The 26,232-nt window shown below is 42.2% G+C and overlaps 2 protein-coding genes across 2 annotated transcripts; one reads left to right on the top strand and one right to left on the bottom strand.

Annotated features, from left to right (window-relative positions):
* The first annotated feature begins 307 nt into the window (after positions 1 to 307).
* Positions 308 to 4,640, top strand: AGR2 (anterior gradient 2, protein disulphide isomerase family member). The gene is made up of 7 exons (XM_088533447.1): positions 308 to 457; positions 571 to 634; positions 728 to 780; positions 1,885 to 1,958; positions 2,361 to 2,424; positions 3,457 to 3,540; positions 4,318 to 4,640. The coding sequence occupies exons 1-7, from the start codon at positions 313 to 315 to the stop codon at positions 4,365 to 4,367; spliced, it is 534 nt and encodes a 177-aa protein (XP_088389573.1). The 5' UTR covers positions 308 to 312; the 3' UTR covers positions 4,368 to 4,640.
* Positions 4,641 to 6,289: 1,649 nt separating this feature from the next.
* Positions 6,290 to 22,382, bottom strand: TSPAN13 (tetraspanin 13). Its single transcript, XM_088533514.1, has 6 exons — positions 22,295 to 22,382; positions 12,113 to 12,280; positions 9,939 to 10,019; positions 8,796 to 8,909; positions 8,352 to 8,462; positions 6,290 to 7,243 (listed from the first exon to the last, which is right to left on the bottom strand). The coding sequence occupies exons 1-6, from the start codon at positions 22,355 to 22,357 to the stop codon at positions 7,169 to 7,171; spliced, it is 612 nt and encodes a 203-aa protein (XP_088389640.1). The 5' UTR covers positions 22,358 to 22,382; the 3' UTR covers positions 6,290 to 7,168.
* Between the last annotated feature and the right edge of the window lie 3,850 nt (positions 22,383 to 26,232).

Raw genomic sequence — 26,232 nt, 5'->3', positions numbered from 1 at the left:
CAAAACTTGCTTGTTTACTGGGCAAATTCAACATTTGTAAAAAGAGAAACCAGCACCAAAGCGAGCAGCTAAGAGGACTGCGGCCCAGGGGGAGAACAGAGCAGTAGAAACAACTGGTTCCTTTGGGCCAGTTTGCTAAGCGAACCTGCCTCGTCCCTCGCTGCCCCACCAGCGCAGGCCCGTGCCCGGGGGAGCTGGTTTGGGCACTGACTCACCCCGCCGCGTACCTGCGTCCTGCGCTGCCGCTCGAGCGGCACCTCCGCGCTCGGCCAACGCGGCGGTTTCACGGTTCTCTCCTCCCCAGGGGCAGCCATGGAGAAGAGCTACATGTCGGTGTTCCTGCTGCTTGTTGCCCTCTCCTGCGCTCTGGCTAAGGAGCCACCCAAGAAGGAGACAAAGGAAGGAAACAAGGCGCCCAAAGAGACTAAGCCCAAACTGCCACAGACGCTCTCCAGAGGTAATAAAAATAAAATATTTAAGAAATGCAACCATGCTACAGTTCAGATTCCTACAGCAGCTCTAGCAACTTAACTTCTGCTCCGTTAAACTGCCCTGCCCTTCCCCCTGCAGGCTGGGGAGACCATCTCATTTGGACACAGACCTACGAGGAAGCCCTTTTCCGCTCCAAGACCAGGTACTGCAGCCCTGCAAGCCGGGCCCCCCTCTCGCACAGCCCCTGAGCGCATCCCACGCCTCTCCCCACCTAACAAGGCACCTTCCTTTTCAGCAATAAGCCTGTGATGATTATTCACCACTTGGAGGACTGCCCACACAGTCAAGGTAAGTACTCTGCACAGAAAAGCATCAGCTATTCAACTTCAGCATGTGTCATGTTATAAGCTATTAAATATTAATGTAATGTTAAAAAAATTACGTGCTCGATAAATATTTGTGAAATACTAACTTGTGGAATCGGGCATAATACTTTTAAAATTAGAGTAAAATACTTCCTTATTTCATCAGGCACAAAAATACCTGCATTTTGGTCTTACGTGATACTTACATCTCTTTATGAAGACAGGAAAGGGCACAGATCAGAAAACTTTGAACTGCATATTTTTCATTTGCCTTAGAATCAGCTGAAACTGAGGGCAGCATCCTGTCTGTAGCAACAACTGAAATTTTCTGGAAAGGAAAAGGAAAGGAAGAATTCAGCTCTCAAAAATCACTGATATTTGCAACCAAATCTGACCACAGACAAATCAAACCAGGCAGAAATGAGTTTTGAGGATATTTCTAGTAGCTGAGGCTGTCCTATATTCTCTGTGTTTCTGAACTTTCTCACAAGCTCCCCATCCTACCAGCCAATCCATGCAGCAAGGCTTTTGCATCCACCAATAGCCCCAGTAACTCCCAAGGGAACTTGATCCAGGCATTAAGATCTTTTGAGACATTTCAGGTTGAGATACTATACCTTTTCACTATATTGTTAGCACTTTAAGGGCTGCAGGCTGAAGTCATAATACCAGAACAGGTTCAGAGAGTCAGATACTCAAATTCCAATTAGTGTAGATCTCTTCAAAGTTTCTCTGCTCAAACTGAAGGAAGAGGAAAATTGTATGCTGTTAGACATGCTATTTATAGCAGAAAAATGAAGCTGAATGAAATATAAATCTGTATTTGCTGTAAAGTATAAAGTCTACCAGCCAGCAACGTGTGAATCTATCCGTTCTTTTAAGGCATTTTTAAAGACCATATTTCAAAACATATATATATATACACGTGTATATATATATATACGTGTACATATATATGTACACGTATATATATATACATATATATATACGTGTACATATATATGTGTACACGTATATATATATACATATATATATATACACGTATATATATATATAAAACTGTTACTCCACATTGCTTCCACTGCAGCACTGAAGAAAGCCTTTGCTGAAAACAAAGACATACAGAAAATGGCTGAAAAATTTATTCTCCTGAATCTTGTGGTAAGTTTTCCAGTTATACTTCCTTAACTGAAAGCAATCAACTTTTTATTTTAATTATGGCTTCCCAAGCTATAACTAGTCTGTTTAATAGTTAGCCTTGTCTAGGAAAAATGGCCAGTACTGAAGCATGACAGATTTAGTAGTAAGTCTCTTATCTCTAGCTATCAATAATATAAAAGGATTTAAAGTGTAATACTAACTTTTAACTGTTTCTGTTTGCAACTCCAGCAGTTACAAGATCATAGCCGAATTAGTAGATTTAAGTGGTAAAATTTTGTGTTTAAGCTCTATTTCGTAACACGAAGCATAAAATAGAAAAAAAATATGTATATATATATATGTATGTATCTGTAATATCCCCAGCTGTGATCTTGAATAAGAATCTTATCTCCTTTCTTTAAGTATGAAACAACAGACAAGAATCTTTCGCCTGATGGCCAGTACGTGCCTAGAATTTTGTTCATAGGTGAGTACTTTAAGCATAAGAGCTGAGCTTGGATTGAAGGCCTTGCTGCATTAGGAGTCTCAAATCATTAGGCACATGGCAGGAATATATTCCAAGAGAAATACAGAATGTCTGGCTGTGTTTTGGTGCACATATGAGGGAAAAAAAAAAACCCACGCAGACAGAATGAGCTGAACAAGAGCCTCCTCTTGGAGAAGGTTTGCACAGTCCAAGCAAAGGCAGTGGAGCAGGGGCAGGGGCGAGAGGTTGACCAGAGCTCCGCTTCAGCGTGCGCAGGGTATGGACCCTTCACCACGAACCATGCGCTGATGCTGCCTCACCTTGGTGCCCTGCTTCACCTGCAGGCCCCTCGGGCACCCCCAGAGAGGCGAGCGTGACGTGCTCCAGCTCTTGAGGCTTTCACTGTCCAACTCGGGTTAAAATTCGGACGAATCCCAGCCATGACATTAGCAACAGCAGTGATCCAGTATGCTCCAAGGGCTAGATTCTCAAGGCTCGAGACCTAGTTCTGTGCTCAGCTTACTTGCACTAGCACCTCATAAGCATTTTCAGTTTAGACATGTTAGTGGCCACGCATATATATATTCCTTCTCCCAGAGGAGCTAAGCAGCCTCATATATTACACACATTCCATCATCACAAACCTTCAAAAATCCAGGTCACGATTCACACTGCTATTCATCAGGCCTTTGGATGAAGATTATTTTCTGTTAACCAAAACAACTGCCTTTTTTTTTAATTTGTAGCTTGAAAGATGTCTCAGTTTATAGACTTGTGCATTATGCAACACAGGATCTAAGGCTGATCAATATTAACTGGAATAAAACCTACCTTTCCTTGATAAGCCTGTACACACAAAACTTAAACCTAAAACTTTGATTACTTTGGAGAACAACGTGCTGTTGGCCGTTAGTGGAAACAGAACAACACACTAAACAGATTAGTGGATTGTCTTGCAGAAGTGTGCAGGATGCAAGCAGAAGTGCAGAAAATTTATTAGCTTATGCTCAAAGGTTAATCATTTTTCTCCAGATCCCAGCCTGACTGTGAGAGCAGATATTACTGGAAGATACTCAAATCGTCTCTACGCATACGAGCCCTCTGATATTTCTCTGTGTAAGTACTGTATTCTCAAAGCAGTAATATTTTTCATATAACAAGAAATAGCACTAGGCATTACACACTAGAAGACAAGTCATCCAACACAAGGTAAGGACAGATTTGGGAAGAATATGACCATTTGACTCATGCTGTCTTGTGACAGAAATACTCAGTACTGTTTCATTCGGTGTTGAGTTCACCGAGTTAGAGATCTTCCAATCCCACTGGAGGTCATTGGGTCTGCTTCTCTTCAGTTTTCTAAAGTCTAAATCTAAAGTCTTTGTAAATTAAAAGGGGTGTTAGACTTAGACTCACTGATCTGAAGAGAACAATGGTACCGCCCTGGAGCTTTGATATCCTTCTGCTTTGAAAAAAAAATATAGGCAGTAGGAATTGCCTATAATTTAGTAGCGTTCATTGCAGCCAAGAGTTAGACTATGAGCACTCTTGCATACAATCCCCACGGCCCAGGGCAGCAAAACCTTTCTGGAGGCAGTGAAGGGTCGCATGCAATAGCTCTCCCTCACCACACGAATACTGTGTGCTGCACAGTTCGTGTCTCTAAACTGTGAATAATTGTGTTTGCTTTACAAGAACATTCTCCCCAGGTACAATGAAACAGATGATGCTCATCACACTCAGCGTAGGCTGCAGAACAGTGCATCAAAATAAACATGCCAAAAGGGATGTGGGCAAGAATTTTAACAATAAAAATGACACTGCTTTAACATAATTGTAGACAGAGGACTGCCAGAAATTGCAGCAGAAATAACATGAATATTTCACTTCTAGTGCTTTCAAATATGCAGAAAGCTCTGAACACCCTGAAGACTGAACTGTAAGAGGAAGGAGAAAGTCCTTGAATACCATGAAGTCTGATCTTCCATCTCTTCTGCACTCACTCATTGACACTGATGAAGAGACTATTTACAGTGGTTTTTAGTGATATATAGTGCTGGTTTATATATACTATAAACGCTATGGTCTTACACTAGCACTCTTATACTGGGCAGCATTTTTAAAAGCTAGAAGTTTTTAATTTTGAAGGCATGCAGAATACTGTATGATCCAACTGTAAATTTTTTTTTAATAAATCCATTTCAAGTGTTTACAAAGATGGTGCTGTGTTTTGTGTTTCTTTCCTACCTCATTACTATCTGCTGTTACTGGTAAAAGTCATTGCATTATAGAAGACTGCAGCTTCCAGCCATTATTAACTATTACTACAGTCATGGTTATAACCACTAGCTAGAAGCCAACACGTGCAACTTCTACGCCACTAACACTTCTCATGACACGGACTACTTCCTTTAACCCCAAATAAATTAGTGAAAATAAATGTGTTCTATTGCCCACTTAGAAATAAGTTTCTAAAATACTCTCTGATGTAGATTTTTTTTTAAATGACAAATTTAAAGAGCTGGGAAACCATTAGTAGGATAGAAAAAAAAATAATGCAAATATCAAATCCACAGATCCATCTCTTGAAGACTGAACAAACTCACGCTAAGGGTTCTGAGACATGACAGTTTTTAAAGCTCTAACAAGTTCAGGATTTTCTCCATAATCCATTCACACTTCACGATCAACACTTCTGTTTATGAAACCGGAACCACTAAAAAAAAAAAAAAAAGTCAAGCACTAAAAAAGACAGGGGGAGGAAAAAAGGCTAAAGTTGTAGCAGCCCTCTGGTATGATTTTAACCTTCATACAGCCTCTTCCTAAGCCTGCTCTTCTATTCACATTTATGTACAAACTACAGAGCCAGTCTAGACTAGGGGAATGAGCTGCTGCTACAGTTAGCCAGGAGATGGCCATCAGCTTGTTGACACATCCCGCGAGCGGCAGGCTGTTCGTGTAAGCAGGACAGCACTCTGAAGGCAGCCGCGTGCATCTGCACGACACTCAGGAACAATCTGGAGGCTCTTGGCCCTGCTCCTCTCCGTGCAGGAAGGTGACTGCAGCGGTAGGTACATGTGTTTGGAACACCCGCGCTTCCCGGCCTAGGAAGCGCAGTGACTCCCAGGCTGAGCACCAGGAGAGGGCGCTGACCGCAGACGGTGAAGAAACAGTAGGAGCTCGGCGTTCCCTGAGGAGAAGCTGTTCTGCCAAGCTCTTCACATCCCTCCCTCTGCTCAGGGTCCTGGGTCAACTCTTCCCTTCGACACACACAACACAATTTCTCCTTAGGAGCACTGTCCACCTCCTCTCCAGAGGAGTTCTTGTGAACAAATATTTAAATGTATTTTGCCTCCTCTGCAAAAGAAAGAAGGTAGAAAGAAAGAAAGTAGAAGGTAGGGGCAGATCCTTTCCGAACCCACTTCCCTGTGCACTTACTGTCTCCCAGGAGTCTCCCCTTCCATGTGACTCAACTATAGTGCTCCTTAGCAGATGGCCTTAACACTTCTCCTCTTTTCTTCCCCAACATCCTTCTGCATTGCCTTTCAGGCCACGGCAGCTGTTTTCATACTAGACACAGGGATTTTATGAAGGAAAGATACAGGACAGGTCTGAAAATGCATGGTTAAGAACTGGAGCACTGCACACCTCTAGTGTCCAACCTTCCACTTCACTGTCTCACTTGTATCAGAGGTTGGACTAGGCTTCCCTTCCGCTCAGAAAGTACAACACCGCACAACCATTTAAACGTTTTAATTTTTTTAAACAAACTAATGAAAACACCATTTTTTAAACACTCTTCAATCTCTCATCAAAACAAGTCTCTTAGCTGGATGACAGAGAAACATACACACAGTTATCACAACAGTTTTACACCATTTGTAAAAATAGTTGTACAACCACTTTCCAGACATCAAGTTAAGTTTGTTACATTAACAAGATGACAGACTACTATTGATTCTGATGTTGTGCAGATACCAAATTTCATTCACATCCTAAAGACAAAAGTCTCAAGTTACTCAGCTGTGGATTACATTCTTGGTCTTCATTCACTCTTTTCTTAGTGAAGACATTGAAAACAGAGTATTTTCAGTTTCTTAGAGGAATTCTAAAGCTAACAGAACCCCAAAGCAAACAAAGCGGTAGGGGAGCGGAGAAGACTGCAATAGTCTTTAATACGCATGTCCGTGCCCTACTGAATACAAAATATTCAGGCTCTATTTTTCTATTTTTACCCCAATAGGAGGTTGGGAGATCATTATTAAGACATGAAAATAAATTTAACATTATTCATCCTAAGGACTAACCAAATCACACAGCTCCAAGCACCAAACATGCTTTTATCATTTTAATGAGAAGCCATGTGAATCTTTGTAATCAATGAATACAGCAGAAAATACTTTATTTTTTTCAGACATCAAAGCAGTGAGTAGTGCTATAAAACTCACTGAATACGTACAGTTCACCACACAACTGTGGAAGTACTAACAAAGTCATTTAAGCAGCTCTGAGTAGCATTCTGATTCTGTCCAGCTACTGTATACACTAATCAACTTCAAGTCAGAGATTCTTTGAAAGGCAACAATGGGAACATAAAGATGACAAGAAAGTTTTTCTTTTTCTTTTTCTTTTTTTTTTTTTAATTCACAGAGATTCCCTATTATGGAGAAATGAGAAACTATGGAGAATTAATATGTTGAAGTAGAGGTCACAGGAAGAAGATTCAGTCCTTCATATAAACTTATCAAAGAAATGCACTCGGATTTGCACGGGGATCCTTTTGGTTCCTGTATCTGTAGGTCAGCCAGACTCCTAAAATCTGAAAATAAAGGGCAAAAATATCATTAAGCAGGATGTCACCATTGCAACTTCCAAGAATTTTACAAAATTTGTTTTTAATCATAAAACCCTGACAATGAATTTCTAGTTCACAAGGTTAAGATATTTGACTACTGTTAAAACCAAACCTCTCACATTTCTTTACCATTAGAAAAAAGAAGGCACTTTTTTAGAAAGAATTTGCATCTAGCATTTACAGGGAAAAAAAAAATACTAACACCATGCACACAATATCAAATATTTATCATGGAATGCGTACTTCAGAATTCTTTGACTTTTTCCCCTCAAAAGGGCAGAGATTCATAAATCTGTTTTTACTGCAAGAGTAAATAATATCCCTCAAACTGTTTCCCTTTACATCTATCATTTTAAGATAAGGCTATTTTCCAGTAGATTTTCAAATTTTCTCTCCCCTCACAACTACTATGTATTTTTACAGACAAACCAGCATGGAAGCCAGAGTGATTCTGCTTAAGTTGCTGTATAGCTCTTGCTGCTTTAATACCCATAAGCCTTCTGCAAACTGCATTAAGTAGCATGAAGAACATTTTCACATGCTCTATTGTGGAGCTATGAAAGACCTGCCATGAGGATTTACATGAGGAATGAGGATTTTCATTCAGCAATGGATAAAACAAGTTTTAGGTACCATCTAAAGACTCGAAAATGTCCTTTACATGTAATGCTTAAAATATAGTTGATAGCACAGCTCCTTCAATTATTCACTCACCACAAAGCTGTATTTTTGCCCTGTGAGAGACACCTACAGATAATAAAAATAATAAAGGAACAAAAAAAAGGGCAGAAATGTGTGAAGGGATAGAGAGAAGGCAGAGGAACAAGCAGCAGCACTCCTTTATTATTTTACTGGAGAGGTAAAGTCAAATGGCTAACTTTATAGAAACTTGAGCATGTTTACAGCATCACATTTTAAATATGATATTTGGTTGCAGTTTGTAATCTAAATAAAAAGAGTAGTTTGTGAAAACCTCCACAGTTGAAGACAACTCCTACTTTTGGCAAACTTAAGCAAACCAATAGGCTGAGAAAACTTGAGAAGTCCTCCATTTTCTAACCTACTCGCTCACCTCTGTGAAGCTGAAGAAGAGTCCTATGCCTCCAACAAATCTCAGCACCATTCCAGAATATTCTTCTATTACCAATAAACACGGTTGACACTGGTGACTTCTAAAGCAATCCTTTAAAAACAAATGTTACAACTGGTTAATCGCATTCCACCTCCCGACACACTTCACCCACTGAACAACCACTTAGCTCCATAACAGATTGTCAAGCATGGACAAAACTCTGAATTTTAAAAGTCTGTGGAAAATATACAACAGCCACCTAACTTTTGCAGGATGCTCCATCATTAGGTCTCCAGGAAGTTAACAAGGTAACTTAGCATCACTGTAAAGACTAACTTGTACACTTGTTAAAACTCTCACGCTTTTATAAAAATATGAAAAAGTCATACATTTTGAATACAATGAGGGAAAGTTACAAGTATTTTCACCCTTTAAGCAACTTACAGACAAGCAGGTTTCATTGGGATCAAAGGTTCTGAATCCACAACAATTCAGGTTTCTCTCAATATCTGCTCTTGCACTGTTTGTGTTATTCCATCCAACCTCTAGAAGCTGACTCTGGGAGGCATAAGTACATAAGTATTAAATTAATAAGAACTATTATGATTACACTTAACTGGAAACCGATATACAGGTAAACAGATAAAGTACATACAGGCCAAGTTAATGATCCCCTTCTCCCTACCTTGACAGAAAGAACCAAAACCAAGTGTTCCCAAAGAGTAGCCCCAAAAGGGACTTCATTTGAGAAGACATCACACCATCTACTGTCATGCCAATCCTACCCTTGTTCCACCAACCTAGGACTATTTTGCAACTAAAACCATGGGATCCCCGTGTCTACCAGGATAATATACTACAGTACGACCTTAACACTCACACAATTTCAGTAGCTGTGAAATAGCAGCACCTCATACAGTTTATGGTCATAATTACTTTTCTTCTTTCTCTTCCCTAACCCCAGCAATAGCAATAATAATTGAATATGTGACCAATCTAACAGGGACCACTCAGTTTTAAGGAAACACGGGTTTCTACATGGCAAGCTGATCATTTAGTCACCCTCTCTTTGCCTACTCTTAGTGCAGCAAAAATTATTCACCATATCCCATGGTTTTACATTTCACACTTGCAGGTCACCTCTGTACCTAACGCAGTCATCGCCTTCTCAGTTACACAAGAACAATTCAGTGGCTTTATCATCTTTGCATTACGATTACTGCAGCTAGAGCAACCACACCAGAGCTTATCGGGAATTCCAGAACACATCATAAAGTCAAGGTACCACGCTACTAAACTTGTCACCATAAACCTAGATGGGAAGCTTAAAAGCAAAAGTAAAAATAAAAAAAAAATACACACATCATGGGCATTTTTGAACCCAGAATTATTTTTTCCCTAGCTATCAAAGCCCAGCATTGCCTGGAGCCTAGTACTTATTTAAAAGGAATATGCTGATTGCTTCCATTTAAAGATTTCTGCTCTTTACAGAAACAAGATTCATAAAGCACATTTTGTGGAAAACAGAAGACAGATACAGAAACTGCATAGTCTAGGTTAACTGAAAAGTCAGGAAACATTTCTTACCTGCTGTTCCTTGTTTAGTGCCAAGCAGGCACAGGAGACAGAAAACTGTACAATAAAGATGAGCAAAAGAATAATCATGTACTGGAAGTGGTAGTTAAGGATATACTCTCGAATTACTTTTCCTCATGTGACATTTATACCTGCTAGCATTCCTTACTTAGTTGGATAACAGCGGGTGGATATGGAAAAGAAAAGAGTCTCCCCAGCAATCAACCTCCACTTACAATCTTTCTCACTAATCACATACATACCTTGTATTTCTGTTATGTGTTCTTTGCCTGGCAAAGAGACATGAGCAGAGACATAATAAGAGAAGAACAAGTCAATAGGAAATCACCCTTCCCTACTTTTCTTACACCCAGAACTACCTACTTGTCATATATTCTTCAGTTTTAATTCATACCGATAAGTCTCTAAAGAACTTGAATATGAAACAGGAATTGTATTTAAGAGGACATCAGGAAGCAGGAACAATTCAGAGTTTGAGATTTCCTGCAACTACACTCCTCTTGCTTTCCTTGATTCAAGATGTGGACAAGAATATGACTTAAAGCTAACTATATTAGAACTATATTAGTTTGAAATCATGTCCCATGTGTGTTCTGTTCAGGCAGACGTTCTTCTTCCCCTTTGGAAACACACAAGGTGGTCTGAAATCTCAGTGATTGCAGAGCTGAAATCATGTATACAGAATAACAAAGCTACCCTGGGCAGCACCTTTCTGGTATGGACCTTTGACTGGGGTTGCTTCATGCCTGTCTATGCTTGAGACCAGAGCTGAACTCCAATGAAAGATAAAAAAGCTGAACACAGTCCACAGCAGCTGCTTTTCCAAGAGGCTTCAGAGTCCTGAGGAAGGATCTGGAGAAGGATTGTACACCCTGCTGCACCACAGCCCCACTGGTTTGTTGCAGTTTTGTAGGTAAGTCTAAGACCAAGGAGGGCCAGCAACTTGCTCTCAGTTTCCCATAGAATAGAGAACATGAACAGTCCATTTCATATACTAACATCATTAGCTATAAACATATCAATTGGTGTAGTCTGCTCAGTGGAGAAACTGCCCCCCTATATACCTTGCATTTGATACCTGCCATGCATTCTTTAGACAGGAAAATCAGGGGAAGCATATGACAATATTTGCAGAAGATGCCTCTCTGGTGTCCCTCAAAGAGGATCTTGTTTTGGAGAAAGCTACAGCTAAACCCCTTAACTTTGGGGGTTCATGTTATCACTTTAAGGTACTTTATCCAAGGGAGGTAATAAGAAAACACTGTTCTGGGTACTCCATGATTATTTTCTTTTTCCTCTTCAATAGGGGGCCTTGTATAAGAAAAGGAACTTGAACTAATTTAGAAAAAATAAGAGAGTTGCCTCTGGCACACACAGCCTCATAGACTTTTGCAGTGATAAAAACAGCACAAGAGAGACAACATATCACAATATAGATATCAAATACTAAGTTTTATTAAGTCAGACAGTGGATTTGTACCTTGGCTACTCTTTCCTGAGGGAGCAGTTATTTTTAAAGTCTCTTTGACAAATGACTTTTTAGTAGGCTGAAATGAGAGAAGCAAGAATTTCTTCCATTGAATCTATTCTGTCATCTAAACAGAGCAATTCTGCTATGCAAGGCAGCACCACAGACTGCTTACGCAGGGCAGGGAACATAAAGGGGCAGCAAAGCACTCTGAGAAGGCCTGTGCTCATTTCTAATCTGAGATCACAAAGGAGGGCTAGGTATAAAAAGAAAATGCTTATTGACAACATGTGCTGCTAGTGATGCATTTCTCTGCCAGTTATCACCAGTTCACTGGTCTGCAAGTATCATCTTCCCACACAGTTAAACATTAACAGCTTGTAAAATGGTATAGGCTCAAGCATGCAGTAAGAAGCACCTGTGACTTATGAACCACCATAACCAGTTTTCAGCAAAATTAACATATTTCTTAAAAGGAGAAGGGGTTGGTAATTGTGTCTTCAGAGCAAAAACAACAGAAACGAAAGGAATGTGGAACACAGTAAACTGCAAGGAGGTTTAGACTGCCCTTGATCAAAATAGACTGAATTTCTGTTCTGTTTCTGAAACATCTATCACAACAGCCTCAGTCATTACGAGTAAGTTATTTAGATGGCTTGAAAGAAGTTACAGTTCAAATAACACATCAAAAGGATACAAAGAACAGCAACACTTGATGATGCTTCACCGCACCAATCAGTCCAACCAAGGCAATTAGGAAGAGGAAAATTCCTACTGCAATTGCTACTCCAACGACTCTCAAACTAGAGATGAGGCCAAAGCCAATGCCCCATGCTGCAATTCCAATCAGCAGGAGGCTGACCAGCTGGAGGGAAGAAAAAACACAATAGTTAGTTTGCACTTTAAAAAACAGGGTACGGCTACACTCTGCATATTAAAAACACATTTTTAGAAAGACAAAATAGTTCTTTCTAGTTCAAAGAGAAGAACCACCCACAAACCAACCCTCCACTTCATCCTAGAGATGACTCTAGTTCCAGGGATTTGAAGGCCTGCTGCTAATGTGGGGTAGTTTCTTCAGTCCAAAACATGTTCAATGCAGTGTCCCTAGTCAGGCCTAGAAATAGAGGTGTGGATTGTAACCAAACTGACTGATAAGCTAAAATCATTGGTTTTAATAATGATAATAATAGAAAAATGAGAGTTCCAAATACGTTCCAAAATACTGACAGCGTATTTAAAGAAAACTGCATATACAGTCCCACAGTTCTGAAAATGCAAATATTCAGAACTCTCCCTGAGTATGTATTTTCCCAAAACTTTCTAATCCTAAATACAATGTCTTAGTATACTAAAGCTTCTACATAATAGATGACGATATGATACAACAGTTAACAAGGTCACACAACAACACTAACTCTTTAGATTTGTATCTCAGAAAGATAGCTGTACTATGAAGTCAACACTATTTCAATACCCAAAACACTTGTGTATTTCCTTCCTTTTAAAGATGGTATTCAGGGAAGGCAAGCAGAAACTGTCCCAGTTAGTTTACTTATATAGACAGGAAGCTCCAGCCTTTCCTGTTCCCATACCAAAAACAGTTAAAAAAAAAAAAAATCCATCATGAAAAGCCATAGTGAAACCTGCAACGAGACACAACAGGAGGGAAGCAGCACACAAAGCCCCATCCAGTCTCCTAGGCGAGAGATGCACAACACACGTTTAAAAAGTCAGACCTATGTGTAAAATACCGCCAAGGGCATATTCTGTTAAGCATCATTAATTCAATATGAAGTTGAACTTTTCCAAACCTTGCCAAAACACACTCAAAATTTGTGTTACTACACAAAAAAAGACTGTAAAACTGTTTAGCCTAGTCCCAGTATTTTGCTTTAATCAATAACAAATACAGACCAAGCACTTGCACCTGGTTACCAGTCTCCATCCAGACAACAGATACCTCAAAAATAGGGAGTAGGAGGATATTTCCAGGTCACCCTTCATTTCAGCACATTTGCCTTGGAACAGGGATTTTTTTGTTGCCTTTAAGTAGTAAACATGTCTGCATATCTTTTTCAGCTAGAAGACTTTTTAGAAGCCTGGCCCATATAACTGTTTTTGGGTATGGAAATCTAGCATGACACTGAGAAAGCCACTAAAACAGGCAGCGAAGTGAGACAGAAAGAACAACCCTTGGCTCTGCCAGTGGCAGATTTTCTGAGTATAGCTGCACAAGGCTGCAAACGGCTCCATGATATTAAGTTAAAAATTAGCCTTGCTAATCAGACAGTTAAGTGCAAGGTCTACCTGTTCTGGTCTATGTCTATTCACTTCATTTCATTGTCTCAAACCACTGAGATTTATTTTACCATTTAAGTGTCAGAAGAGAACAAAACCAAAAAAGAAATCTCACAGCCTCCTTTCCAATCAGATACTGCAGGCTAATGTCTACATCACCTTCAGGGCACTGAGCTCACACAGGTGCTACACGTAACCTCTTGAAAATGTTATCTCATATTTCTTACAAGAGATCTCAATGTTATATCATATTTCAACTTATTTCAAAGAAAGGCAGAACAAACCTTTCCCCTTAATCACTTCCATTAACACTTCTTTCTCCAAGTTTAGCTATGACTGCAGGTATTTATTTTCACCTATTGGTTCCTGTACACCAAAAACATATGTTCATTCAAATCTTTGCACATTAACTTCACTCAGTTGCTTTAGGCTTATGAGGTGTGTTTTACTGTTCAGATCAGAACTGACCAGAAACAAACCAGGAAACCTAAACAAAATCTAAACATCTAAAAAACCCATTAGCTAAATGCAGCATGTGTGTGTGCGTGTGCACGCACCATATACATAGCTGCTACTGTTAATCATCTCAGCTTCTGTTATTTTCAGAATAAGTGCAAGAAATTCATGTATAAGACACTAAACATTATGGTACTCCTCTTTCCAAAAAGCTTTTCTGGCAGAAACAACCACATGCTGACTCTGGAAGAGATACTGTTTTCAAGTTGAAAAGCAGTTTGTTTAACTTTTAAGCCTGCTGTTGAGCAAATGTTCATGAATCAGGTACACAGCTAAAATAGGAATATCAGTTTATAACCAAGATACATTAAAAAAAAAAAATCTTTTAAAAGAACAGAACAGCATCGGTCTCTTTTCAGTAATTTCTAGCTATAGAACAGTGTTTGTATTTTCAGTTTGGTCCTCCACAATGCTGTTTATTCCTCTTTTAAACTGGAAAGCTGTCCAACATCTAATTCCCTAAAACGCCTGGCGCTTCAGCACAGTCTCAGGTCTGCTCTCGCTGTCAGGCTGGGCAGAAACATGTCATCCAAACAGCGAGACCCACCGCTTGGATCAGGGTAGAGGCTTGAGTAGCTGGAGGCTACCCTAATTTTGTCTACTTGGAATTGTGACGTGTATTATCTGTAGGAAAACCGGTCTGTTTTAGAGCTGGGATGACGACAGCAGCTCACAAGCCGTTCTGGAAACGGATGTAGGGCTGGGCTCCCACCCCCTCGGCGTGCAAAGGGAAAGCTGGACTTGTTGTAGCTTCGCTTTCAGGTTTAGATCAGACCGTCGGAATCAATTCCTCTGGACCTGCTCTCGCCGAGGGAACAGGCTCTTGTGAGGGAAAGGCCTCACGTGAGCGGCCCAGGAGCCTCCTGCTGCCAGACCCAGCTCGCAGAATTAACGGCTCAGTGCAGCCCTTCCAGAAACAGGCTCCTTCTCTCACCAACTAAACAGACACCAGGTTTTTTGTCCCACCTACACCCCCAGAAATAACTTTTTGTTTCCCCTGCCCTCTTATTGTAATTCTGTTAAGCAATAAAAATAGATATGTAGCTTTATAGTGCTGTAATGTGAGCTAACGTAAACTTGCACAAAAAAAATGTTTTGGGAAGAGATTTTATAAGTAAAACAATGCAAGGCTCAGAGCTTTAATGACTGTTTAGTCAGTAGAAACTACTAGCAAACAATGTTTAATTAGGTTTTGAAACAAGATGATTTAAAGGCAGTGCATCAAAAAGTGGAGCTGCTGAGACCTTCCAAGTAAAACATGCTTGAAAGAAAGCCAATTAGAGACCCTAACCACCTTTAGATGAGTAATATGCATATCCTAAGGGCACAAATTTATTTTACTAACAAAAAGTCACGTATTTCTGAAAAAAATGGAAAGGTTTCTCTACAGACTTTCTACACGTTTTGTGTTACTACAACCACATTTCATGGCATGGAGCTCCTCAAAAGAGGAGAGCACTATTCTTGGAAGACTGAATTATAAAGGGAAATTCTGTTTTACCTATGGATTCGCTATGTGAAGCCACCCTCCACTACCAGCATTGCCTAGAGTTGTCCAATAACTCAGCAGAAAGAGAGGCCATCACAGTCCAGTTCTTAGCATTTGGACTGGCCCTGCTCCCTGTAGCACTCTCAGTAGTAACTTGAAAAAGCAAGATTAGAGAAATGGGCTGTAGATTGAAAACTAGCTGGACTACAGGAAGCAAAGGGTAGTAGTAACACCAATAATACTCATTAACTTCACCCGCAAGCTGGGCTATTAGAGAGAATGCATCCCCAGAACATTTGCGGATGACACTAAATATATAAAGGAATGGCTGCCTCTCCAAAAGGGTCATTAAATATTAGATAAAGTGCAAGATGAATTACAAGAACAGAAGCAAATTCTTCTAGGTACTGACTGACAATAAAACTACGGGTAACAGGTATGTGCAGCAGCTTGGTAGGCTCGGACGGGATATTAGAGAAAACATCTTCGAGGCAGTCCAGCACCAGAAGAGGTGGGCTCCATTTCTTGCCCACATGGCTTATGGCAGCTCTGTTCTCAGAAGTCTGGAGGATCTGAGCAGATGAAGGCACAGCCCGGGACAACCTCGTGTTAGCTCAAATCCTGCCCCCCACAGGAGGGGGAACCAGGCAAACCCCAGAAACCCCCTCCAACCAACCCTTCTGCAACTGCAACCCCTCAAGCATCGCGCCAGACTTTCCTCCGCATGGCATCTTCGCTGCTCTCCACACTCACAAATCAAAGATTTTAGCAGAAAGATCAAGGCCACATTTAACTCTGATCAACAACATACATACTTGGACTTCAGAGATATATTAGGAAAATAACAATTTATACACAAAGAATAGTTTGCCATAGAAGATCACAAATCTGCTTCTGTTCTCTAGTTAACTTACTGTCATGACTAAAGAATAACCATATCCTCCTTTCCTTACCCCTGCATAAAAGCCCACCAAAAAATCCTAACAACCTCTTCTTCATTTGTTATATTTTATTCTTCAGGTTGGTTGCTTGTCTCCCATCCTGCTGTATTGGATTAATGGACTGATTCTCATAATTACTGCATGTGTGTTTCTCCACAAACTTCTACCATTTGTTACAAAGAAGACCAAAGATAATGATTTCCCTAGACAACACTATTGGGACAATTCAAACTTCAAAACCAGTTGTCCTCCCTTCCTCAATGGCATGGCACAAGGCTACTCGCTAGCAATTCTTCAGTAGTTCCCTAGGCTACTTCCCAGGTAGAAACACAAGCACAAAGTTCATGTTCTCAACAGTTTATTGCAGTCTCAGACCAAAAAGGAGTTAGTAAAAACTCCATTTCAGCACATAAGTTTCAAGAAGTATGTTCTCACCATTCCTGGGTACAGAGATTAAATAGCATTTAAAATGGTATCAGCAAATGGAAATATTTACAGAACAGCTGTCAGGCTGGATATGGAACAGGAACTAGACGCAGGCAGATCACACACACATGATGAAATACATCCTCCCTAGCCCCTCCTTCCATATATAAATTCATAGTTCATTTCTTTTAAGAGGAATTCAAAATTTAAACTTCAAGGAGTATGTACTTGATGGTTAGAAACTTCTGCTGCCCTCTCGCTCAACTTGGTCAGTTATTTCTTGGCTGACACAGAGAATCCAGAAGACAGTTCTGGAAACGTCACAGCGATACATCAGCCAGTTCCCAGCCAGGCGCCTTCAGCAAAGCAAAGCCACCTACATTCATTTCTGTCGCTGTTATAAGCTAGACAACCTGTACACAACTTTGATCCTTTACAGCGCTCCTTCAGCTTTACTGAAAATACAGCAACTATAATGAAAGCTCTGGACACCTCCGAAGGATTTGTAACAGAAGACAAACTTTCACCCTGAGGTGACGTATTTAGGTGAGGAGCGATCAGTGCTGACCAGTCCTGAACACATGATGTGGAACAAAGACCTACGGCAGCATTGCCACTTGCTATTGCAAAGGCCAGTCCTCCTCACGACTCCATGCTCTAGTTCAGAGTTCATATTACTAGCCAATAATTAGGAGTAAATTGGCTCTGATGAAGTAACAAGCTTGAAAGCTAAAATGGCAGGGAGATTTATACTTCCCGGTCTTTGAAAATGCAAATTTTCTGCTGTGCAACAGGACTGCTCTGGTCCATTGGTGGGTGGGGGTTGAGTTTTTCTTCTTAGTTCGTTAAGAAGTTGCATTTTCAAGAAGACCAATGATCTCTCAACCCCTCCCTTCACACACTTCTTCCTCAACATGAAAGCACCAGTAACTAACAAGGTTCCTAAACACCAATCCAAGGGCTTCTCTAAACTGCGTTGACTTTGAAGTGTCTGCAGGCACTGCTACGATGTCTGAAGCTAATCCAAACACATGAGGCTCCAAAAAATTCTCTTTTTGTGCTCAATCATTTCCCAGTTCTCTCACTAAACATGGTCTGTGTACATAGCTCTAAATGTGACTGCACAAGAGAAGTGTGTACATATTAAAAAAAAAAAAAAATCACTTACACTGACCTACACAACCACCACTCGTCTAGACATGCTGGTGTCTTAAGCCTCACTACTAGAAATTGTTAGAATTTTATCTACAGACTGACATGCAGTATAATAGTGTGCAGCTCCAAGCACTGACAAAAAGTCTTGAAATCTTGAAATATACTTATATTTTTCTTGCAGTCATTGTTTTGTATTTTTAAGTGTGACCATAGAAACCTTGCAAAGAAAAGTGAGGCTGGATTGACATGACCAACAATAAGTTTTCCTGTCACATACTCAGGAGCTTCCTTACCACCGTTTTCTTTACACAGAGACCAGACACCAGCAGAGACACATTGCCACCTTCAAAATGATCTTCGGAAGGCAGAAATGGCTCTGGAACAACCCACCACACCTGATAACCGCCCAGGTTGGAAGAGGAGTTCAGACTTCCCATGAGCCCTCTTAAACACTGCCTGAGGACCATCACACACAGCATCACCCAACTCGGAGAGACTGATCTACCAGTTTGAAAGAAATTGCCAGTTTTCTTTACCTTATAGCAGAACCTGGGATTCCCTGAGCTGTGCCTGCCAGTACCAGGCTCCCTGTAACCAATGCAGCAGTCAGGAATTATTGGAAAACATGGACTAAAGCCACGTTCCCTTTCACTCAGGAAAACCCAGACGTTTACACCACCTCTCAGACAAGGCTTGCCTTATGCAGGCTGGCAGAAGGAAGATGGAGCTGGCACACTGGCACGGAAGATGGAGCGTGCCCGTGGCAGAGAGGTGGGCATGGTGCAAGCAACACAAGCATTATGAAAAACACACACTGTGGCAAACATCCGCAGTCCTAATCTGAGAAGTTCTTTCCTAATTTTTGCACATTTACATCATGCAGGGAAAGAGGTCTTCATAACATGGACATGCTAACCCCACTACCAGCAATTACAAGAACATGGACGGCAGTGCTTTAAATGGTGATGCAAAAAACAGGGCACTATAGTCTAGAAACAAGTTCAGAGAGCAAAGCAGTATAACAAGTCAATTATTTTAATACAGACTTTTTAGTGCTTAAAGATATGCAGATACTTACCTGGTGAACTCTGTGCTATTAAATACACACATTTAATGGAAATATTGATATGAAGATACCACAAAATTTCCCTTAAATTATAATGGCGTGGGACTAGGTGTGGGACTCATCAAAACAAAGTCAAGACATTTTTACATACCTGTTTAAAGGGCTGTTCAAATTATATAAACAGCCTCTACCATAAAAATGAACTGACTTCCCATTGTTGTTTTCTTCTTCTTCTACTTCTTTCTTGGCAGCCCAGTTGCCCTTTCACTGCCCTTGCCTAGCACTAGGCTAGGACTTAGGAATTTCCCTTTCCTTTCCGAGAATCTGATCAGAGTAAGCTACTAGGTGCTCACACTAACCAATTAATTAGGACTTCCTTGAGAGGAACCCTGTCCACCTCAGAAAATCGTCACCTGATTCATGTGAGTAAATATTGGCGGAGCAGGCTCTTAGGGTTCTCATGCCTGCAAGATTAGAAAACTTAAGCTAGACTCACATCCTTGGATATACATAGATTTTGTGAATGCAGTTTTATTCAGTCTGTCCAGTTTTGACATTCAAGGGGGGAAAAAAGCAAATATGAAGACAAAACTGTGCCTACATGGGCATTTTTAATACTAGATTTGGGTATGCAAACAGGCAGGTCTTCAACATAAGGCATTAATCCAGCAATGCGCTTCCTTTCACAGACCCTAAGTCAATGAATAGTCTCGACTGTTTTTCTCCACTGATCCTATAGCCATGAGAAGCAAGAGTGCACAGGTGTCAGAATCATTCATGTAAAATAGATCTAAATATGAAATTGAGGCCTAAGAACATTAAGTTAGCCCAGAAAATAACCAGAAGTCATCAGCAAAGTACCATCTGAAAAAGAAAGTTATTGCGTTTGAGGATTTTTTTGCTTTAAACCAGCAACTAGTTAATTCTGCCAGGACATACACTATTGCTTGATGTAATACTGTGCAAACTAAAAGAAAACAGCATAAAAACCAAGCTCAAATACTCTACTTTGCTATTTTGAAAATTATTCTGAAAGTGTTTTAAAGAAAAGCAGAACACAAATCATATACAATTCTCTGGGCCATTTCCTTCCAAGCACGATACAAACAGACACTTCAATGCTAGCTAAAAAAATGTTCAAGAAGAGTTGTCCAGTTGACCTTATTGACCTTCCTTCTCCCACCAGTTATTGCTGTACAGCAATGGTGCTGTACAGCAATGTGCTGTTCCAACCCAAATTTTATGGCGTCAACTTTTAACAACCATGGCACAGAGATTCCCACAAATTTGACACGATCAGTTCATCCAGATTAACCAAACACCCTACACGCTATTTCTGCAAGTTGGAAATTAAAAGCACTATTCTCATAACTTTAAATAAGCAACATAAGCAACAACAGTTAGATATTCCAGTTACTGTAATATGAAGCAGCTATACTTTTGCTGAAGAGTAAGAGTATATTCTGCACAAATGTGATAAAAGAATAGCAAGTGCTACCTACAAAGTAAATTTTACTCACACAGGCATCAGAGCAGGATTTAGGCCATAGGTTGTGGAACAGATGTTACAAGTCTTAAGTTCGACCCACCCTGCCAGTTCGTTCAGGTTTGGTTAATATTTGACTGCAGAAGTGGTGATATCTTCAGAAGACGACACCTGTTTTCCAAGTGAGTTTTTGTGCACATCATGCTAGACAGACCCAAATCCCTTTCTCCCTTTTTGCATAGGAGAAATAAAAGAGGAGGAAGGGGAGGAAGTCTTGTATTACATCAAGGTTACTTAAAGAGAAATCTGACTCGAGGCAATCCAATCTACCCTCATTGAAAGGGACTACGCTGAGCATATCACCAACTACAGATACCAAACTTGGCAATGTCTGCTCCGTTCTACTCATTCTTTCTCCTTTTCCAACTCTTTTCCAGGGCAGGGGTGGGAACAAGGGTCCCTTGACATCCGAAGCAGTACAACAGCACACAGCTTCAGCACAGGCACATCCCCTCATGCTCCATCCTGACGATTACCACCAGGTCTTCACCAGCCGCCAGCTGTTAGAGGCGCTTGCTCTGAGGAGCAGCAGCAGCCCTGCCCGCTCCCCTGCCCTCCTTCCATAGCAAGATGAGGCAATGTTTTCACAAGGGCCCCGAGACGGCCGCCCGCAGGCGTCACTTCAGCTTCAGCCAGCTCCAAGTCACCCTCACACGCGGTCACCCAAGCGATGTTTGTTGACATTAACCGTTGGAGGACATGTTACTTCTCCAGAGGTGCTGCGAGAGGAAGCCATTATACGTAGCTGTGTTGCTTTCTTTACGTTTTAAAATAATAGAAAAGAGAGAGAACTGCACTTTTGTTGTTGTTTGTTTGTTCTCTAATTAAAACGAGTCTGTATCTTTATCAGAAGGAGGGAATAAGGGCAGATAACTGCCTGAAAACCTAAGCTCTCCAGCAAGTCATTTATTAGTGCAACACGTTTCTCCCTTTCCCCTGACGCCAGGACACCACAACCTCTCGAGGCCGGCCCAGGAGGGCAGGCGAAGCCCCCTCACAGAGTCATCCCGCACACGGATGCCCCACACCAGACATTTCGCCTCACCCCTCGCCAGGGCTGCGGGGCTCCCGGGCGGCCCCAGGGGTGTTCCGGCACCTCCAGACGCGCCCGTGCGGCCCTTGGGGCAGAACCCGGCTCCACACCGGGCCCGGCCGCCGTGCCCGCCCCAGTGCTCCGCGGGGAGCGCGGGCACCGGCGGCGCCGCAGGGAGAGGCCCCGCGCCCGGGGCTGCTCCCGCCGGGGGGAGCCGGGGCGGGAGCGGCGGGGCCGCTCAGCACCCGCCGCGCCGAACAGTAGCGGCGGCCGCCGCGACGCAGTCGCCGCCCCGCACGGCACCGGGGCTGCCCCCGCCCGCTCCGCTCCGGTGCGGCGGAGCCCCCGTGCCGCTCCCACCTCCCTCGCGGCGGCCGCCTGAGCGCGCCGGGCGGCGGCCACGCACCGTGTAGAGCAGGTTGAGGGCGCAGAGGCAGTTCTTGGAGCAGGCGAAGCCCCCGCAGACCATCGCGCCGCGCTCCCGCCGCACCCGGGGCCGCCGCTGCTGCCGCCACTGCCGCTGCGGAGCCGCCGCCGCCGCTCCCGCGCCGACCCCACCCCCGCACCGCGAGGGCGCGGCCGCAGCAGGTGAGCGGCGCCCGCTGATTGGCTGTGCCGCGGCACAAAGGTGCCGATATGCAAATGACGCCGCGCCGGGCGGGGGGAGGGGAGGGCGGGGCGGCGACCACCGCGCTCGGTCCGGTCCGGTCCGGTCCGGTCCGGTCCGGTCCGATCCGATCCGGTTCGGTTCGGTTCGGTTCGGTTCAGTTCGGTTCGGTTCGTGGCGCGGCAGGTCCCCGTTCGCCGCGTGCGGCGGGCAGCGGGGACGGGGGGAAGGGACGGCGCCGTGCGGCCGCCGCGGTAACGCGGGGCACGCGGGCATCTCCTCAGCCATTTTGTTGTTCGGGCAGCGGGAGCGCCCTCCCTTCCCCCCGCCGCCGTGCCCATATCTGTAATTGATGATTTAATCCCCTGCGCGACCAAAAGGCAGCGTCTGGGGATTTATTTTTTTAGGGCACTTAAGTACATGCTTACAGTGTTAGCAGCTCTTCATGTCCATGCTTCTTTCTCTCTTCGAATTTTTTATCAACAGTCTAGGTTTCCTGCACTTTTTTTTTTTTAATCTGCTTCTTACATATTGATGCCTTTACGTAGTTCCTTACTTGGAGACTTAAAATATTTAAACTGACATGTTGTCAAAGGAAACCGTCCATCTCCATGCCATTACCTCATGGTCTCACCGAGTTATTGCTGCTGTTTCAAATTGACCATCATGGTGTCCCAGTTCACCCAATCCACCCATTTCACCAATCCCCTCAAAATCTACAGCTTCCTCAGGCTTCACTTCACGATACTTTACAACAAACACAAGTTCAGGGCTTCGAAGGGCTTCGACAGGTCCGTGTGTTGCAGGAGCAGCACCCAGGATCTCCCAATATCTTGTTGCGGGGCTTCGTGTGGAGACATCGTGCCCTGTTAAGCAGAGGCCGTTCGAGGTGCACAGCCCTGTACCCCATTTTGTCCAGGTCCCTGGTGACAGGGAAGAGTTCAAAATGGTCACACAGAGGAAGCCACATCTACTTTCCGATGAATTAATGACAATCCTTAGTAGGAACTTGTCATCAAAACAATTTAAGGAGGAAATTCCAAAAGCGTTTTGTTTTATGCAGTTTGGCCGGCCTCTCTGAGGAAAGCCACAGCAGGCTAATAGCCCTTGCCAGCATGAAGACAAAAAGGCTGAACAGCAGCAGGCTTTGTCTTTCCTGCTCTGCCACTCAGATCTTTTTCTTTTTTTTTTCATGTCTTTTTTTTTTTTTTTTAACTGTGGTCTTTGATATTTTGCCAAACTTCTGCAATTAAATACAATGCTTTTTTTTTTTTTTTTTTTTTTTTTTGCTCATGCAGCAGTAAAGACTCGTAGCTTTCCTAATGATGGATATCTACCTCTGAGCTGCTAGCCAGGCAACAAATTAAAATTCCCCAATATTTGTGGCTGCGAACTAAATCTGAATTCTCGGCAGCTGCTCAAGTTTTCTGTTTGTTTCCAAACTTGATCGGCGCGGGCTCACCCTCCTGCCGAGGCTCTGGAAAGTGGCAGAATGAGGGGGATAGGGACACCCTCTTGCTAATTAAACCGACTCAATGTTGGGGCTAATTCAACCTATTGCAAATACAGATTGGCTGACTTGAGTTACTCTTCTCAGTGGGCCACCTTTATGAAATTTTGGGCCCAAATTTGCCACAGAATAAGCCCAGGAAAAAGCCACTTGTTTCAAAAACATTTACCAGCTGCTTTTAATTTTGTTATAGAGACCTGTCTCAAATTGTTTGATGCCTTCTCAATAGGAAATAACATCTCAAATGTACAGCCTTTCCTGGGCACAGGAAACGACCCGCATATCAAGTGTTTTTGTTGGATTCTGTTGCAAATACTCACCTATAAAGTTACCGTAACATTGTTCCTTTTGCTATAGCACTGAATTATTCAATATGATCATCCACCACCCCCTTAAAAGATCTCTTTCACTGTTAATTATTAAGAGGTGTACCTCTGCTTTCTTAACTAATTCCGATATTTCTTATGAAGGGAGCCTGCTCCTGCAGTCATTTGCGGGTCGCAAGTGCCTATTACGGAGTAGGTGCTGCATATGCAAGTATTCCCCACACTGTGTCCATGCAACTTGGTTCGTACCCACCTCTGGCAGCTGCACATTCTAGGGGGCACAATTAGACTGCATGATAAAAGGATATAAGTATATGAATGTGCCTTCTCCGTTTCTGTCCCCGCTGTTCCTGACACTCGCTCCCCGCCCCCTTGCACGGCCTTTGTTCCCGGCCTTCCTTGGAGGCTCACAGGCCGCGCGGGCGACGGGAACGCGCTCATCTTTCATGGGAAGCTGCGAGACGGGGAGAGCGCAGGGGCCCTGGCCTCACTGCTGGCGCTGGGGCCCCGTGAGGGACACGCACGGCGGGGTGGAAACGCGGAGTCGCCGGGGCTCGGCGCTGCGAACTCCACACGGTTCGGAAGAGCTTCCAGCGAAGCCGGTTGGGTAGTTCACTGCTCCTTTCCGTATAAAGCTAATGTCAACTCTTATCATTTGGGGAAGGTTTCAGCATGGGGCGTTTTTAGGCAAAATCGCTTTTGTTTCTATATGCTGTGATTTCACGCTCAGCTCTGGTCCCGTTTTATTTTATTAATTATGTACCAAGTGCATCTGTGTCAAATCTGAGGTACAAATTTGAAACCTGATGGCTTAAGTATATACAAATTGTCATAAAGTATAAACTGTTGTCTTAAAAATAAGACGTTGTGACCCTTTTTCCTTGCTCTGTGCTATTACAGTGTTTAAAACGTTGCTGGTGAAACATTGTTTGCAAAAATTGATTTTTATCTCTCTATCATTCCAGGTTTATGAAGAGCAGTTGGCAGCATTTTGGGTAGCATGTTTCACACTCTGTCTTGTAAAGCCATTTTCCTTCCCCTGCTGTTTGTATAAAGTCCCTCATTCACACTGAAATCAGGAAGGGAAAAGACAAGACTTAAGAAACAAAAATAAAATAAAATAAAATAAAATAAAATAAAATAAAATAAAATAAAATAATAAAATAAAATAAAGCCAGGTATTCTCAGGAGTAGGAAAGCCACATGCAATCCCCATGCTTTATAATTATTATCAGCTAAACTTTAATTTGACTTTCTCTTCTTAAATGTATAAACAAAATGCGTGTGATTGATAGTAAGAAAAATATACATAATGACTCCAAATGATATAAAGTGCAAGACAATGATATAAAGTGCAAAAAGCAAGACAATCAGCTAATTCCATACTTTTTTTTTTTTTTTTAGAAAGAAACATAAAATGAATCTTACATAATTTTCTGGCCATGTTTGTCTTGATATTTCTTTTATTTAAAGTCATGGATCTGTATTTTTGCTTTTTTAAGGTATTTTACAAAAACTCAAAATGAGATTGTTAAAAACAGTGGTGTTATGGCTATGAGGATGCACAGAAAATTTCTCATTTTCCTTTTATACATTCCAAAATGTCCCATAAAATCGTTTTTAAAGCTTACTGCATTGACCCTAAGAAGAAGAGCCAAGTGCCCATGGTCTGTCTAAATTGCATTCAAATCATTGTTTATATTCAGTTGACATTTTTAATGTTTATTTTGGGGCATATAGCAGATATTCACAAATGGAAGATTTTTCAGCTAGTTTGGAGTAGTATAAGGACTTATCCTATGTTGGCAGTTGGCCGGTAAAGCCTGTTCCTGTGCTTGGAGTGAGCGGGCCTGAGGCTTGATGGTACCTGTGAGATCCTTTTTACAGTCAACAATGTCTGT

The sequence above is a fragment of the Tinamus guttatus genome, unplaced genomic scaffold (genome assembly GCF_059628265.1).
Source record: "Tinamus guttatus ecotype Peru unplaced genomic scaffold, ASM5962826v1 Tinamus_guttatus_pri_ptg000503l, whole genome shotgun sequence".
Lineage (NCBI taxonomy): Eukaryota > Metazoa > Chordata > Aves > Tinamiformes > Tinamidae > Tinamus > Tinamus guttatus.
The sequence above is the reverse complement of the archived record's forward strand: the minus strand, read 5'-3'. Positions and strand labels throughout refer to the sequence as shown.

Coding starts and splice junctions, on each gene's coding strand:
- AGR2 (XM_088533447.1), top strand. CDS start 313: ATGGAGAAGAGCTACATGTCGGTGTTCCTGCTGCTTGTTGCCCTCTCC. Junction 2,425..3,456: donor GCCTAGAATTTTGTTCATAG/GTGAGTACTTTA, acceptor ATTTTTCTCCAG/ATCCCAGCCTGACTGTGAGA. Junction 3,541..4,317: donor GCCCTCTGATATTTCTCTGT/GTAAGTACTGTA, acceptor TTTCACTTCTAG/TGCTTTCAAATATGCAGAAA.
- TSPAN13 (XM_088533514.1), bottom strand. CDS start 22,357: ATGGTCTGCGGGGGCTTCGCCTGCTCCAAGAACTGCCTCTGCGCCCTC. Junction 8,910..9,938: donor CACTAAACAAGGAACAGCAG/GTAAGAAATGTT, acceptor TATGCCTCCCAG/AGTCAGCTTCTAGAGGTTGG. Junction 8,463..8,795: donor CCAATGAAACCTGCTTGTCT/GTAAGTTGCTTA, acceptor TTGTTTTTAAAG/GATTGCTTTAGAAGTCACCA.